The sequence below is a fragment of the Rousettus aegyptiacus genome, unplaced genomic scaffold (assembly GCF_014176215.1).
Source record: "Rousettus aegyptiacus isolate mRouAeg1 unplaced genomic scaffold, mRouAeg1.p scaffold_m13_p_14, whole genome shotgun sequence".
Taxonomy (NCBI): Eukaryota; Metazoa; Chordata; class Mammalia; order Chiroptera; family Pteropodidae; genus Rousettus; species Rousettus aegyptiacus.
The window spans coordinates 54,569,239-54,586,881 of record NW_023416289.1 but is presented as its reverse complement, the minus strand read 5'-3'; the positions used below and the strand labels follow the sequence as shown (position 1 = coordinate 54,586,881).

Below are 17,643 nucleotides of genomic sequence, written 5' to 3'. Positions count from 1 at the left end.
TCAGGTCTTTATGATTACCTCAACAAACAGAATGCAAACAAAACAACAGCGCTTGACGTATTTACTGAGCATGTATTTTTGTGCCAGGCCCTGGGGCACGGAGTAGCCTCTCCTCTCAAGAACTGACACTCTGAATTCAGGGCTAAAGGAAGAGTGGCTCATAAGTCAAATGGTCTGCCCTGATGCTCACCTTGAATTTGCATGTGAAACAATTAAAGGATAATATTTTATGACAACAGAGTAATACATCCATCTCTGAGCAGCTGTGGAAATTCAACTCAGAATGTACTCTAATGAATCTACCCATCTGACACTGCTCCCCTCCTCCCTATAGTTCATACTGACACCAGGTGCCACAGGTCGCCTGTGAGGTTCGAAGTCATTGTCTGAAGCAAAGGACCCCTTTCCCACTTCAGATGGCAAGAAAAACTAACAGGCAATAAAATACACCCCCAAGCGACTAGATCCTTCCAGGAGATGAAAAATTCTGAAGGCAGAAATGGAATTCTTGCCTGAAACTGTTTTCTCTTTCCTGTGGTCAGCATGAAAGTAGGACTAGCCCCCAGTTCCAGATTAAGGAGTATTTTTACAATTATGGAAAACTTTGGTGTTAATTTATTAAATACAGGCAAGGGATAAAATGGGATTAAAAAATCCTCTAACTACCATGGTGACTATGAGGTTATACGAAACACTATATGGAAATGGCCTCAAAAGATCCTTCAATCATCCACTTCCCCAGATCCACTTAGACATTCATTTCCTTGACTACAAAGTAGACCCCACAAGTGCACAGAAGTCTCTGCTCAGAGAGACTTCTTGGGCTGAGTCACAGCATCTTCAGTAGATGCTGAAGGCAAAAGTGCACAGATGTGGACCCTGTTCCCTTAACTCCCAGCATTTGCCCTGGGAGCCAACAGAAGTGTGGACCAGGCTGCAGCTCTGTTAATGAGGCTGCCAGATACCAGGGTGGTGGAGAGACCAAAAAGGCGTGAAATCATTTCTGACATTGCCAACTGCGACTAACAGGGACCCAGGGCTTCAGCAGAGATCATCATAAAGCAAATGAATGTCTTGGAAATGTTTAGATCAATTGGGGATGGTTTGGTTTGGTTTAGAGTTTGGGGTTTGTTTTGCTTTATTTTTTGCCCTTTTAAAAATATCTATTCAAACTTGAAGGCACTTAGCAGAATTCTTTTAATAATAATAATAATAATAATAATAATAATAATAATGGTATTAAAATTCTGTTGGTGTTTAAAAATTCTGGGTGACCTCCTTGCTTCTCTTTGTATATGTGCAGTTTCTTGGTTTCCTAATGGCCATAACTGACACAGTTCTAATCATTGTAAATGGTCCTTATAATTAAGTGAGAATAGATAAAGCAATTTTTTAAACCCCCAGGGACAATTCTTCATGCGGATGGTTTATTTTATATCTAGTCTTATTTATAATGACTCTAAATCAGTGGTCAGCAAACTACAACCCTTAGGCTTAATCTGGCTCACTGCCTTTTTTTGTAAATAAAGTTTTATTAGAACACGGTCATGCCCATTTGTTTACATATCATCTATGGCTGCTTTTGTGCAACAGAGACAGAGTTGATTAGTGGTGACAGAGACCATCTGGGCCTGCTAAGCCTAAAATGTTTATTATCTGGGCCTTCAAAGAAAATGTTTGCCAACCCCTGCTGTAAAACAAGTATTAGGAACCAGAATCATTTCATAGCATGTAGCCCTACAGTAATTAGATACGTTTCTGCATTTGTTAATGTCTGTTTGTCCTGCTAAATGTAAGTTCTTTGAGAGCCAAAGACTATGTCTGTCTAGTTCAATATCTTCTCCCCAGGGGCTGAGCAGAAACTAGCACACAGTATGCAAGTAATGAATATTTGTTGCATGAATAAACTAAGTTGCTAGGTAGATTTTGAGTTCTGGAGGGCCTTAAGCATGTTTCGGTCTGGAATCAGAACCTGATGCATAGTAAGTTCTCAATAACTGCATGTTTGCTAAACCATCAATTGCATGGACTTTACGTTTGGAGAATGGATGTGTTTTGTAGGGCATTTAATGGCCAGGACGAATCCTCATCTATACTATGATGAATTTCTTCTATGCCACACCATTGGTGCCCATCCGTTCTCTAACTTCGCAAAACCTTCTCTGCTTCAAGCCCTGATACCTGACACTTGACTCTCATGGTGCTAGTCTGATCACTGATTGGCAGAGCTGGTCCTCCCTCCTGCAGAATCCATCTGTGCTCTACAGTGTGGTTCCCAGCAGCCTGCAGGGGCTCCGTGGGTATATTCGGCCCAAGGCACATGGGCATTCTGCCTGCTAGCGCTTACATACAAGAGAAACCAGGAGCAGACTGGCTTCTGGAAGGACACAAAGAAAAGCGCTGAGTGGGAGAGACCTCTGGCCTGCTACTCGCAAGGCGTATTTGTCATTTGGATATAAAGAAGATGGTTTGATATGAAGAAGAGACAAATCAGACTCTCAAGGAGGCAATAAGATTTGGAAAAAGAACTGAGAGCTTGAGAGTCAGACCAAGTTCTAATACTTACTAGTTGTGTACATGTGAGCCAATTAATTAATTTTTCTGAGATAAAAATACTTTAACAGAAAAATGTGTATAAAATGATAATGTTGCAAGGACATTGTGATAGATTTAAGGTCCCTAACAGTGACAGGTACTATATACATTTTACTCTTCTTTCTCCTTTGTATTTTAATGCCAAGAGAAGGACGATCTTTGAAAATTTCCACTTACCAAGCATTCCTTTCTTGGAACTGGACAGACACATGTCCTTCTCTGCACTAGGCAGGGCGAAACTCACCACGAACACTTCTACCCCATCGGCCATCAGGGCCAAACCCAAGACGAAAAACAGGATCCACTGGAAGCGCCCGTGGCCACACTCATCGATGATGGTCTCATACTGGTGAGCCAGCTGCTCCTCGTCTTCCATTCGCTCAGCCAGCAAGTCTGCCTGGCCCCGAAGGCCGTCCGCCCTGGAGGGTGCCTTCTTGGCCTGCTTAGCCTTGACGTCATCCGGGTGAGGAATGCCCTGGTACTCGCCCTCATAGATCTCATCTTCCTCATCGTGGCCTTCCGTAACATCGCTCTGGGCGTCCTCTTCTGGGTTGGACTCATTGCCACGATAATAGCCATCACTGGGGGCATAGCCCTCATAGTTGTCCTGATATTTGTAGTCATCCATTCCTTGATTCCGGGACTGCCTGGTCGCCTCTCGAGCTATATCCCTTGCACCGCGGTAGAGGTTTGGGCTGTTTCGATAACCATCATTCATCCTATGTGCAGGGGTTTAAATGTAGAATGTGCTCGTGTGACGTCTCAGGTGAAAATGGCACCTGTATTCTCCCCACTTTGGCTCTCTGATAGAGCAGATTGGTGCAAAGGCAACCTTTGCACATTTGATGTCTATTGAAAGTCTTTGGAAAATTTCAAATTCTAGTCATCTCCTTCAGTGACCCTGTGATGTTGTGTTGGGAGATGTTGATTAGAAATGGGTCCAGCTGGGTTCTTTGACAAGGCGCTGGCAGGACTTGGCAGCTTGCTGGCTGGCCTGATTTGTTCTGTTACTGAAGGTTATGCCCTGGGAGTATGGAGAAGAGAAAGAGAAGTTTTAGTATTACAAACTGCTGAAATTCTAACAAACGCTCTCAGAATTAAACAAATGTATTTACTAATGTAAATGTATTTACACACAAAGCCAGTGCTTTGTGTGTAAGGTGGAAGGAATCCTGATGAAACATTCGGATTTATATCAAATGAATAAATATCGAATCTGTGAGACAAAAGATAAGGGGAGAAAGAAGGTCAGAGAGGCTGTTTGAAGTGTTGATTCGCCCATGAGTAGCGTCCAATCTTAATGCAATAATGAGACAGAAAGGGGCAAGAGATTTTCAATACAAGACAATTTTGTGTTATAGCTTTTTTTTTTGTCAGAATTTATCGAGCCTCTGGCAACAATCCAGATTTACTACAATTCACCTTCTGTTATGAAAACGCCAGTTTTTCTAAGTTTATTATAAAACGGCTGGACAATTTTCCAACTAGAATTGTGTGACAAATACCCAGGAACATGTTTTTCCCAAGGCCCTGCTTACTTTTGAAACAGAGCATTGTGGTTTGAGGGTCACTATGACCTTGTACTTGGCTTAAATGGGCAAGAACAGTTGCTAAAGACCCAGAGACAGAGAGCTTGGGTCTGAAATTTGATTCTGCCAGACTATGGCTGTGTGACCACACACCTATCTTTCTGAGCCTCACCTTTCTCTTCTGTAAAGTGGAGAAAACAATAGGACTTAACGCATAAGGTTGTACATATAGTGCTTAGAACAGCACCTGATCTGCTTGGTAAATGCTATTTAAACCTTGGTAAATGCTCTTTTTTTTCTTCTAATTCCTGTTCTGGAAATCAGACCCTACCCTATATCCCAGTTCTAATCACTGTATCCCTCTATTGACTCCTATACTCAAGGGACTGGCACTGCCTGCCCTAATTACCACCCTAGAACCCCAGTTCTCACAGAGTTTGGAGCCAACATTTAATAATGCCCACTCTGCCAGTGTGTCACAGCTCTTAACCCTAGCTCTCCCAACGACCAAAAGAGGAAGAAAACAATATTCGTATCTTCATCATACATATAAAGAAAGTGTGGCTCACATGGGGTTAGGTCAAGGCCACATAGCTAGGTCCAGTGACCCCAACGTCAGTTTTTGCATGGCCCCTGTGCTTCCAAATGCTGTTCTGAGGGCCTATCACTTTAGATCACTTGGGGACCTTCAGAAATACAGATTCCCAGAGCGTGCGGAAGGGCTGGTTCTCACTCAGAAACGTGAGTTTTCATGCAGCTCCCCAAGTGGCTCTGAGGCCTGGCTTCTCTCTAAGCAGTCCCTGGAGTGGGGAGGCCAGGCCCCTCCCCCACCCCTTATCCTCCTCCAGCTTTCCCCTGCTCCCAGACCCTCGGACACAGATGGATGCTCAGACCTCCTCATTGGGACCACCACAAACCCACTCCTTTGTAAAATTCACCTCCTGACACATACACATGCCAATGACCTTTACACATCTTTCTGTCACACCTCAAATCCGAACTGTTCTTTCACCAAGCTCGGCATAGGTTACCTCACAACAGACTGGACATGCACGTCCTCACCATGGCAGCTGGACTCCTCCCTGGCCCATAGCACATCCCTGGGCCCTCTGCCCCACACCTGCCCTCACACCTGCACCGGTTCTCCTCCCACTCAGTCCTAGAGAGACTCCAGCTCTGAACTCACAACACATTTCTTTAATGTGTGTGTGTGTGTGTGTGTGTGTGTGTGTGTGTTGGGGGGCAGGAGGTGCCCAAGATCATGCTTCTCCAACTCAGGAGGAAACTCATCAGAAATGCAAACCCCATTACCCTGCCCCCAAAGACTCTGAACCTGCAGAGTGAGGGTGGGCCTAGAAATTTGTGTTTTCCCCCAAAAAATACTATGAGGGATCCAGTGGACTGCGCTTTGAGAAACAGTGCCACAAAAGTAAGCGAGAAATGGTTACTAAGAACTGAGTCTCAATTTATCCTTTCCAATTTTTCACCACTCCCAGTCAATAATTTGTATTTGACCATGGTGGCCCAAACTATAGCAGATTAATATTCTAAATCTATTTTTATCATATCTATTTAGGGACCACAGAAGGGAGATAAATCATAGTACACTGCATTGGAGTTTTGCAGAGTACCCTAAAAAAAATGCAGAAAAAATGCAACGGCCAAAGAACTGGTGTGTTATGTCCATCCTGGGGACTCTGCAAAAATGTCATGAACCCAAAACATGGGAAATACCACTTGAGGCAAAAGTCCTAGGAGTTGCTTTGTGGCAAGAAGCTGACCTTTGTCAAAACTGACTCCGCTCACCTGATCCAGTTAAAGGAAGAGCTGTGAATGTCAAATGCAGTGGAGGAAGGAGGAATCATCATTCGCTGCTGTTTTTTCTCTTTCACTGAGAAATGACAAGTTACGTTTTCAGCATCTTCTAGGGAACGTAATTACTAGTCGTTTTCAATGTTATGCATTGAACCGGGACCCCTTCCAAGAAGGTATGTTGAAGCCCTAAGCCCCGGTACCTCAGAATGTGACCTGATTTAGAAACGTGGTCTCTATAGAGGTGATCGAGTTCAGATGAGGTCCTTAGGGTGTCTCTAATCCGATAGGATTGATGCCCTTATATAAAGGGGACATTGGGACTCAGAGAAGGACACTAATACAGAGGGAAGATGATCTGAAGACGCAAGGAGAGCCCCGTCTACAAGCCAAGGAACACCTGAAGCCACCAACAAGAGATGCACAAAAGTGAGTCTCCCTCACAGACCTCAAAATGAACCAACGCTGCTGACACTTTGACTACAGATTTCTAATCTTCACAACTGTGAGACAGATTTCTGTTGTTCAAGCCACCGGATTTGTAGCACTTTCTTAAGGCAGCCCTGGGAAGCTAATCATTTGACAACATTAATAAGCCCAGAGCTTATCAACTAAACAACAATGACACAAGCAGAAGAGCAGCTATTAACCGAAGACTAAGGTGAGCAGTTTACAAGCAGCACCTTATTTATTTCACAGATGAAGAAACTGAGAGCTAAGAAGATTAAAGGATGTGCCCAAATTAACACAGAGACTCAATTTCAGGGCTTAGTTTGAAGACAAGTTAAAAAATAACATTAGTTAGTGATGGCGTACAGAGAAGAGACTGGGACTCTCTCCCACTCTCCCGTGCCCTGGAGGCAAGGCAAGGTTACAAGCTGAGTTCCTGAAGAGCCAAGATTGGCATTGGCCTTCTGACTCCAAAGTTGAAGTCTGTTCACTCATCCTTAACAAACGTCCCTCAGAATCCTTGATGCGTAAGGCATTGTAGCAGATATGACGTGACTTGATCTCCCTACTCTAGAGGCCCACACCCATCATGAGAGAGTAAAGCAACAGAGAGCATCTTGCAGAAATAAAAGTGACAATCTTAATTATTAATAATATTATTTTCCATTCATTGCATACCTGGCTCACAGCTTGGTGCCGGGTATTACACTAAGAATATCATGTGCTTCACATCTTTTAACCTGAACAACTACCCTGTGAGAGGCGGACTATTATTATGTCTCATCTTTTAACCTGAACAACTACCCTGTGAGAGGCAGACTATTATTAGGTCCATTTTACTGAAAACTGAGGCTGAAGAGGTTAGATGTCCAAGGATCACAGACAGAAGGTTCTCCCAGGGGTTTCAGAGGAGGGTGGGGTCACTCGAGGCTGGGATCTGCTGTCACAAGCTTCCTAGAGGTTGGGGGACTTCCAAGAGCAGGGAAGAAGGGCTCAGAGCATCAAACAATACAGAGTTGGGCACCGCAGGCTGGGGAGCAAGGACAAACAAAGGCATGGAGGCAGGAATGGCTTTGCTGGTTTGGGCAGCAGTGAAAAGGTCAGTTGGCCTACAACAGATGACCTAAGAGGGTGAAGTTTGGAAGATACGATACGGAAGTAAATAGCATTCAATCTGAATGTCCTGCTCAGGAACTGAAAATTTTCATTTGAGCAAGGGGAGCCATGAAGATTGTTGTCGCTAAACCTAACAGAGCAATATGGCGTGCAGAGCAGGGGCCTGGAAAGATCCTTCTGGTGGGGATGTGAATCCTGGTAGGAGCTTCTGTGTGTGCGTGCGTGTGCGTGTGCGTGTGTGTGTGTGTGCACGTGCGTGTGTGTGCGTCTGGTAAAAGTCCAGAGATGGGGTTAGGCTTGGACAAAGGTAGTGGCCGTGGGACTGGAAGGAAAGGAGGCTCCCACAGGAAAAGAAGTGGATTTCTTGTCAGGTGAGAGGAGAAGACTGGGAGAAGGGTGACTCCAGGGAGGCGGATTCTGGACTGGAGGTCCTTCCAGCGCCTTGCAATTGCCACGTAACTAAGACAAATACAAACCTTTTTCAGGCTGATATCCATTTTGGTGTGGTGGTGGGATTATGTGGCAGGGTGGTTTAAGAGCGCAGACCCTGGTGTCTGAGGCCCCAGGTTCAAACACTGACCCTGCCACTTCCTACTACATGTGTGCAAGCTACTGACTACTCCGCGCCTCAGTGTCCTCATCCGTAAAATGATTACAATAATAGTACCTACGCCATAAAGTCATTGTGAAGATTTAGTGAGATAATTCATAAACGGTGCTTAGCACAGTGTCTGGCACAGACGCGATCAATATAAATTTGATTTTTTTTTTCATTGTTGTTGTCATTATGATTATTATCAGACCGAGTGTTGATCATTAAAATGTAGCCAGGCTCTCAGCTTGAGCCCTGCCTAGCTCTGCTTGAGATCTGGGGCCCATCTGGGCTGGGCTGCAGAACAAAGTACAGAGAAAAATAAACTGACATTTAGCTACTCATGAAAACTATGCCTCTCAAAAATATCCTAGCAGTAATCTCTTAAGCATCCTCCTTTCAGCCTTACATTCTGTTAACCTCTGGGCCTAGGCTATTTGATTCGATCTCATCGTGTGGTAAACACTTGTTCATAATTAAATATCACAGAGAACAAAGCTAAAAATAATATTATAATCAAATGATGTAATGCTTCTGCAGAATGTTAGGCCTTTAATATGCTCATTCAAGGGGATGAAAAGAATTCCAAGAGCAAATAAGTTCAGGAAACATTGCATACTCTACTCACCATTCTCTTTTGGAGATTTATAATGCACATTGCTATATTAAAGGCGGCGAGAAGACCTGAACAAAACCTATTTCACACTGCAATAAGCTACCGCTACACACCCATCGGAATAGCTGCAATCGATAGACAAGAGCGAGTGATGGCCAGGATGTGATGAACAGAACTCTGGTACGCTGCTGGTAGGAATGAAAAACGGTTCAGCCACTTTGGAAAACAGTTTGGTGGTTTCTTAAAATGTTAAATGTATTCCAAATTAAGAGTAAAACTTATAAACTGATTAACCACTTTTGGCAATTTGATGAATCTTTATTTTTAAATGTTTAGAATTACCCCAAGAGGTCCTGTGGCACTAAATGCATATCTCTATTATCATATTATATTGTAATTATTTATGTCTCTGCCAGGAGATTGTGAGCAATTCCAGGATAGATAAAGCACTGGATTTTACTTATTTTTGAATCTCCAGCACAAAACATAGATTCTTTAATCACAGAAGGTCCTTGAAAAAGTTTGCTCAGTGATAGTTATTCATGTCTGGCTGAAAGTAAGTGCAAAGTGACCAGAGTAACCCGTCCTTGCTGGATCAGCTGACATCCTGAAGATGCCACCTTCCTATTTACTGACTTTCTATTCACGCCAAGTTCCCAGCTGAGATTGTTGGGGTGCGGGGGTGGGGTGAGGTTTAAGAACTACTTGAGTTATCTGTTATCAGCTTCCTGACTATAAAATATGTCTTAATCACCTAAGATGCTTCCTAAGATACACTGTTTGGTGTTTCTGGGGTAGGTCACCTCAACCCATTTGTGGCGAACACCAGAACTCCTCCGGGTAGTACCGGGAGACAGTGTTCCCCGAGGGTTCCAGCAATCAGTGTCTTTGTTTCACGTACAACAGTGCCTGCTCATTGGTGTGGCATCAGAAATACTCCTCTCTTTGTAAGGTATATAGATGCCGAATAACTATGTTGCGCACCTGAAACTAACATAACATCGTCTGCCGAATATACTTTAAAAGGGGACGGAGGGTTGGAGAAGTGCTTCTCTCTTCTTAGCTGAATCATCCAGCTATTTCTACTGTGTTAAAACAGAAAGCTAGTTTCCCAGGTGTAAGAAACAATCGATGATGACATGAAAACCAAACCATGTGATGTTTTTATTGGAGAGAAAAAAAGAAACATTTTAAAGTCATGCCAAATCTTTTAAAGTAATGCAAGCCTTAAAGTGAATGGTTCTTCATTTTAAAATACAAAAGCAAGATGAGGATTTACGGAGAAGTATGTTAATAACCAAAGCATTATTTAGAACATTAAACCTAAAAAATGAAAAACAAAAAACAAACAAAAAAACCCTTTATATTAAATAATAGGGCCTAGGTAACTAAATGTTAGCATAATCATACAATTAAAATATTATGATGATATAAAAACTATGGTTTTCGAAGGACTTGTTTTTGAAAAAAAAATGATTGCACTATAATAGGTGAAAATGCTAGATAAAGCATATATTAAAATCTTTATATAGACAGTTTCCATAATATTACATATTAAAAATATGTATTTACTATCTGACAGGATGATGTGTTAGGATGTTAGTGTCTGCCTAATCTTCCCTGAAATGCTAATTTTCTCCCTTTCTGCTGCTCTGTGCTCTAAAGCCAGGTCAGCAGTATTCAGTGTAGTCTTCAAACCACTGGCAGGAGAATTGGTGCCAGTTAAATACAGATTTCTGGACCCCATTCCATTTTGTAACAGAAGAGAGACAGAAATCTGTTTTATTAGCAAGCTCTTCTGATAATTCTTGTGCTCACTCCAAGTCAAGAACCTCTGGCCTATGCTCTTACCCCAGGAAGCAGTTAACAAATCCTTTGTGCTTCAATGGCAAAGCCAATAAAGCCCTCGGCCCAGTCTTCAGACAGCTAGGCCTTTCCAGGAGCTCAACTAGAAGAGAAAGGGAAGAGAGGATGCTGCTTTGACCTGTAGGGAGGTGCCCAAGCCCTGGGGAACAGGGACTCCTGGGAGGAGGTTGTGTGTTCCCTGAAAGGAGATGGAATCCTGTCCCTCTCATAGGCAGCAGTCTGAATGAGGGACAACAGAAAAGTCCCGATGGAGGATATTAATCCTACAGCCCTGGGATCAGCAATAGGGTCCCATGTATTGGTGAGTGGTATAACTGTATCTTTCCAAAACAGAACTGCCCAGCAGGTGAGAGCTCGCTCCTGCAGGCGGCACTGGGGAACAGAGATCGAGGAGAATCGCAGTGGTGACAGCCGTGGACTAAGCAGGCACCCCCACTGTTTGGGGGAACACTTAAGTAGTCCGATGGAGTGAGGAAAGGGGCCCTAAAAAGAAGACTGATAATGGCCATCTTACCAACCCTGTTGTAATGTGTAAGAAAAACATTCTTAATGCCTTAGAGTGATGTTATAAGGCGAATTCTTGCCTATGGTATATGTGCAGATAACAGCTCTGCCACTTACAGGCTCTGAGAATCAGAGCAAGTTGTTTGACCTTTAAGCTTCAGTTTCTATGTGCGAAATGAAGAGAACATGAGTTCCTACTCATTGGGTTGTTACACGAATTAAATGAGTTAATAGATTCAAAAAGCTTCATACCATAAAGGGACTCAATAAAAACAGCTATTATATAAATAACACAGCAAACAGATACACATTTCTATGTGTTCACTAACCTCTGCAGTGATGCTCACCAAAGCCAATTAGAGCCTTAATCTCACCCCATACAAAGCAAATCTACAACCTTCTTAGCTGAGACCGTCTGGAATTTTAGCACCCACTCTGCTGGAGCCCTGACCTGAATGACCCGTGCCAAAGATAGCAGGTTGGAAGACAAGCCCTCCACACCGACCCTCTGATACCAGCTAGCACGTCTCTCTCTTGAATTATCCCAACATCACCAGCCAACCTCCACCCAGCCTGAAATCTCCTAGTGGCTTCTCGAGACCTTCAAACTGCTGTTCTTAATTTGGCTTTGAAGGACCCTCATTAAACAACACCCACTGCACCTTCCCAGCTTCGTTTTTTCCCTCTCTGGTGGCCCCTCCGGAGGGGACTAGCCTTACTAAGTTGTCATCACTGCAGTGATTCATCTATTCCAAAAAAACCCTGGGGGCCTCTACTACCTGGTAGATCCTGTGTCAGATTCTGGGGACACCGAGAAGAATAAGATAAGCTCCTGCCCCATGTCCCTTATTGTCTACTAAACAGAAATTTTCCTAAAGCTAAGAACAACAGATTTTGTCTAAAAAGAGGGTCTTCCCTTCATACACGAGATATTCTACATCTCCTGGTTCATTAGAACCTTTGGAAGTATATCCCAGAAAGTAAACATACAGAACCGGCATCAAACTTAAATGATGCGTTGCTCCAACAGGGCGCACAGACTGAAATTTGGATGTCTTTCTCAAAGACTTGAAAAACGTTGTGGATACAGATCTACAGGTTATTGAGGAAAATGACAACTGGCCAATGGACAAATACAGATAATGCCAAGGAGGGGCCAAGACTATTCCCCCTTATTCGCCCCAAAAGCAAGTCCGAGAGCCATGGGCAGGCTGCAGGGAGCATTTCCTGTCTTCATTTGCCTCTGCTCTCATCTTAAACCTGATGCACTTGGTGGACAAATCCTAATAAACCTGCTCTTTGCTATAGTCTAGCTTTGCAGTGCCCCACCATGAAATGCCCCCTTCTCTAGAATTGCCTGCAGTTAGCGCCCTCTGTGGCTGAAGCCTGTGGACTTAGGGTACCCTGCTTTCCACTGTCCATTGATGGCACCACCCCAAACCCTATCAGCCTGCTGCAAACCTGGCCCCTGGGAACCTCCCCTGCATGTCTCACTTTGGGGAAACTATAACAGAGGACTTGTGATGAGGAAAAAAAAAAAAAAAAACTTCTGGTTTTCCCAGTTTTTGAAGCTTTCGAAAAACAATTTTTGTTTTTCTGAGTTGCTGCATAGGCATTTAACACTGTGATAACCCTGCTCACAGGTAAAGTCTGGACTTTAGAGGACTTGAGCTTAGGATTCTGGAGATACTTTTCTGGGGATACCTTCTAAAAGAACCACTTAGACTTAAGCCCATAAAAAGCTAGTTTCCTTTGCCTCAAGCACCTTTTAGGTAGCAGATGCTCCTACCCTGCTCTCCATCTCCTGCTCACTCGTGACCTGGGACAGAGGACCGCTGTTCCCCTAGCTCATTGTGGGGGATCCCCGCTCCCTCACCTGCTTCTGAGACCTGTAAGTAATAAATCTTTTGACTCTACCTCCTTCGTGTGGGTATACTGAAACTGCTCCTTCAATCACGATGACCTTACGAGTCTCACTTTCCCAAGTGAAACCTGGGAGCTTGGGTAGTGAGAGCGCTACCTGTCAACTCTATGTGGGTGGCTTGTGACCCTTCCTTCAGCAGGTCATAATATGGATATTCTTTAATCAATACACCAGCTCCAGCTTCTCAACACAAGCCTCATAGTTTATCTTGCTCTTATCAGTCCCATGTATGTCCCTGAAATAAAAAATTGTTAACTCACCCCAATACATTCCATTTCCTGTCTCCATATCCTAATTATCCAGGAATTACTCAGCCTCTGGGTGTGACTGGCCTTGTTGTTGTCCGCTGCCCTCGACTCCAGTGCATTATGTCTCTATAATTAGTTCCCTCTTTCTCTCTATCCTCTCCCCTAATTCAGCTTTGGCAAAGTATAAACTTTGTAATTAAAAAGGGCCAAAATGCTGCCAGGAATGCAAACTTATTTAGTGCTAGAGCCTGGAGTTTTGTAGAGTTCTGGGCTCCACTTCAAATCCTAGAATAACAGCGAAAGAGGTAAAGAAGGAACCCTTTAGTGAGCTTGATTATGTTGGGAGCTTTCTCACACGATCTCATTTAACCCTCCGAAAGGCCTGAGATGTGGATTTAGGTGATGGGAGCTCAGGGCGGCTGTGAGAATTGCCCAAGTTCACAAGCCTGGGGAGAGGCAGAGTTGGATTCAAACCCAGGTCTGTACCTCGCTGCTTCTGCGGGGTCTCCGGGATTCCCCATGTGTTCTGTTACCTCAGTCTGGCACCTGACAGCCTTGGCTAATTGGGTGATGGAATTCCTCGACAGGCCTCTTTTTACAGTTTGGCTTTCCTATTGAAATTACTCCTACATATTTGGCAAGGAAAGATTTCAAATGATGTCGACATTTAAAGAACTCTGCTTTAGCCACCAAAAGCAGTATTGCCACAATCACTGACTCCTGCAGCTGGCTGTCTAGGGTGTAAGCAGCTTGAGGACAAGGTCCATCTCTTATTCATCTTGGTCACCACTGCAGCACGAAGCAGGACTTCGCATGGATAGGCACTGAGTAAATACATTATGACAAAAGGAAAATAAAGAGAAGATTGGACTCCTGCCAGCTGAAGCCCAGAGCAATGGAGATCCGTATAATCCATCACGGCATTCTTTAGTCTGTCCTTGGATGCGAAAATGAACTCTTGAAAGAGCCCATGTGCTAGAGTCTGAGCAGAATAGATGGGAGGAAGCGGGTTGGGAGAGTGCCAAACTGGATGACAGGAAGATTATTTTATTTTTTTAAAAGACGCATTTTTCATTGCCCTCCTATTCCTAAATTGCCTTATTATATAGAGGGTTGTCATACACAAGGAGAGGAAAAGATTAATTTTGAAAAGACCTGGCAGGGATATTTTCATGGGCGCCTCAGCAGCCACTAGAATCATTCTGGAAACAGATGGCACCTCACTGCGACATGCTGCATGAAGGACAATTCCTGCTCGGGCGTCATTGGGGTCCACCCCCAGAGCTGCCTTGCTGCTGTCATCGGCAGCCTTGAAACCAAACACTCGATGTCTTTCTGTGTTCTGCGAATACATGACTGTCATTAGGGAAGTGATCTTGAGAAACTTTCATCTCTGAAATCAACTACCCCAATGTTGTCTTCTTTCCGCAGGGGTTGGGTTCGTGATAAAGAGAGGACTGTCTTTATCACGAACCAAACAGTAACGATTCCCTCTAGGGATCGAAGGAAAAAAGAGGTAATTTGCAAGCTGTCGTGCATATAAATAGAAGCGTGGATACACAACTTTTTGCAAGACAGCAGTGGTCTCTGTTGGGGAATTTGAAACCAGCTGCTCAGACACCAGTAAGTCTCCACCACATCTGAAAAGCTGCAGCTGCTTCCGCTGTGCTCAGAGACCCTGGCTGGCTGGTTGATATCAAGCTGACCAAGCCAACTTGGTGGACATGTCCTGGTAAAGTGACCCTTTGTTTGCATAAACCAGATGAGTCGCCTGCCATGGCAGGTACCACACTGACCACACGGGCCATTTTCAGTTACAGGGGCCAGTACAAAACCCTACGGAGCCCCCTTTTGGTTCTTGACACAGGATGCTTTTCACAAAGAGATTCTTCAATCTCGCCTTTTTAAATGTCCATCAGATTTTTTTGTAACTGCTTATACTTCAATTCCATATCTCTTATAGAGTTATCGCCTTTCTCTCAACCAAAAGTTTCCCTTCTCATTCTCCCAGGCCTCTCTGGAAGACACCCCCAGGAATGGATCACCATCTACTCGTTATTTGGGGTGATATAGCTAAATAAAGGATCCCAACGTCAGAATACCACACTTTAAAACTTCCAAATTGAACAGAAGACCCTTTTCTGTTCTCCGGACACCCGTGACTTAAAACTTGCTCTCCTTATAATATCATCAAATCAAGAGGAAAGATAATAAGTACTATGTCTAACTAATATTTATATCCTTATGAACATATCAGTTGGAAAACCAGAGGATACTTCACTATTCTCTTAAAGAAGACTGGACCCCTTCACTCCCACCCACTCAAAACAATTCCGTGACTATTAGCTTCTGAGGAAGTGTTGCCCACAACCTCCCCAAATGGACAGCCCTTCTCAAGTCCCAAGCAAATTGAGAGTTTTCTATCTGTTTCTAATCCAGAGAAATTCCTGAAAGGGTTTCTGACTTTTATTAAACCGATGATATTCGAAGGAGTAAGCAAAGCCCAGCCCTTGACTAGCAGCCGCATGTGGATCAGTGAGCCATCCACGTTTGAAAGTGGCATACCTATGGTTATGTACATGGAGAACCTTCTGGAAGGGTGAAGTTCCTTAACAAAGTATTAAGAGTAGTTATTCTCTGGGAAAAGGAAATCATGTATATTGTGCCAAGATAATAATTTCTAGAAGAGAAGGCAAAGGAGGGAGAAGAGGAGACACAGCGACCATCAGAGGTCCATGCTTCTTTCTGAAGCATACGCAGTAAATTGGTGGTCTTTTAGCATTTGCTTATTCAGATAACAAAACCGAGGCCCATAATTCAGCATCAGCCCAACCTGGGTTTGAATCCAAGTTAAGATATGCAAGTTCTTTAACCCCTCTCAACCTCTGTTTTCTCTCTGTAAAAATTAACTTCTAGGGCGGTGGCGAGGAATAGACAAGGGTAAGGCGATAGATAAACACCAGCAGATGTCTATAAATCTCAATAAATACGACCTAGTTATCGGCTCTCAGCACATCACAGATGTGGATTGATTTCTTCTAAACAAATATCCTTACTCAGAACTTAAAAATGTTGGAAATTAAAAGAAATGAAGGCATAATCTGCAGATGCTATCCGGTACAACTTTCTACACTGCCCATTATAGTAGCCACTAGCCACGATGGCTACTGAGAGCTTGAAATATGATTAACTGAGGAGCTGAACTGAATATTAATTTTATTTTTTAATGCAAATAGGCCATACATAGCTAGCTATGGACAGCTCAGATCTAGATCTAGCTGCCTTTACAGGGGCAATGACCTTCAGAGACATTAGGAACTTGGCAGAAGTTCTGGTTTGTTAGACCAGATCTCACACGAGACTCCAGTTCTCCAGACTCAGGTCCTTTTCTGCTGGATCTTGACTCTTCCCAAAGAAAATGCCCAGATGAAGACCTCTGGACTATTTTCACTAACAGTGGGTGAAACCAAGCTGAACCATAACATGATCACCACATTTAGACTACTTTAAAATAGAAAACTTCATAGTGTTTTTCAATAACGATATGAGGGTTTTATCACAAAGGTTTAAGCTGTTAACTTTTACAAAGTTATTTGCATTTCAATGGAACTCTCTGCTTTTAAAAATACTTCCATACATAATGGAATTGTAATGTTACATGATTTCCTTTAAATGGCTCCACGCACTTGCCTACTGACCTAGACTACTCAAAAGGCTCCCTGTTTTGTTCTGAATCATCTTGATCACAAGTGATCAGGTATAATCTCCTGATCCCTCATCCGTGACCTAAGCAATTGGGCAGCTAAGCAAGGTCCTCAGTTGAGGAAGAACACAGGGACAAAGGTCGCAGATCAAATGTAATCCCAAACCCTTACAGAACTAGCTGAAACTCTTAAAGGATGCATTGTTCAGTGCTCTATGGGCACTAGAACAGGGAGGGAACTTAGCAGGGAACTGGGTTAGAGCAATGCAGTAAGAAAGTGTGATCCTGAGCTTTTACTGACATCTACTGCAGTGGGTGCTGGCACACTGCATCCAGGTGCTGGGAGTGTGGGTGCCAGTCCTCCTTAGAGGCTGCCTGGGACCAAAGGGCCATGCCCATGCTCAAGGCTATGCCCTTTCCAGATGAGCCTGAAGCCAATGACTGACTGCAAGCTGGAGGAGTATAAAGGCCAGGACCACAAGCCCCAATGCAGCCAACTCTAGTGGGCCTTTCCTGCCCAGCACCCCACAATTCCACCCACCACCCCAGGGATGAGACTCTGCCCACCTCTCTCTGGCCTCCCCCTTTGCCTCCCAGGGAACTCATCTGTGACAGGTAGTATATGCCAAGAACTGTTCCTAGGATTTACATATACTTACTCTGAGAGGACATTATTGTCTTCATTTTA

The 17,643-nt window shown here is 43.7% G+C and overlaps 1 protein-coding gene across 5 annotated transcripts in view; it reads right to left on the bottom strand.

Annotated features, from left to right (window-relative positions):
* The window catches only part of SV2B (synaptic vesicle glycoprotein 2B), a 105,231-nt gene that overhangs the window by 39,205 nt on the left and 48,383 nt on the right, over positions 1-17,643 (bottom strand). For all 5 annotated transcript variants that reach the window (XM_016151669.2, XM_016151666.2, XM_016151670.2 and 2 more), the window contains exon 2: positions 2,773-3,619. In XM_016151669.2, coding sequence (XP_016007155.2) covers positions 2,773-3,313 — 541 coding nt within the window. In that variant the 5' untranslated portion in view covers positions 3,314-3,619. The remainder of the gene's footprint in view (positions 1-2,772; positions 3,620-17,643) is intronic.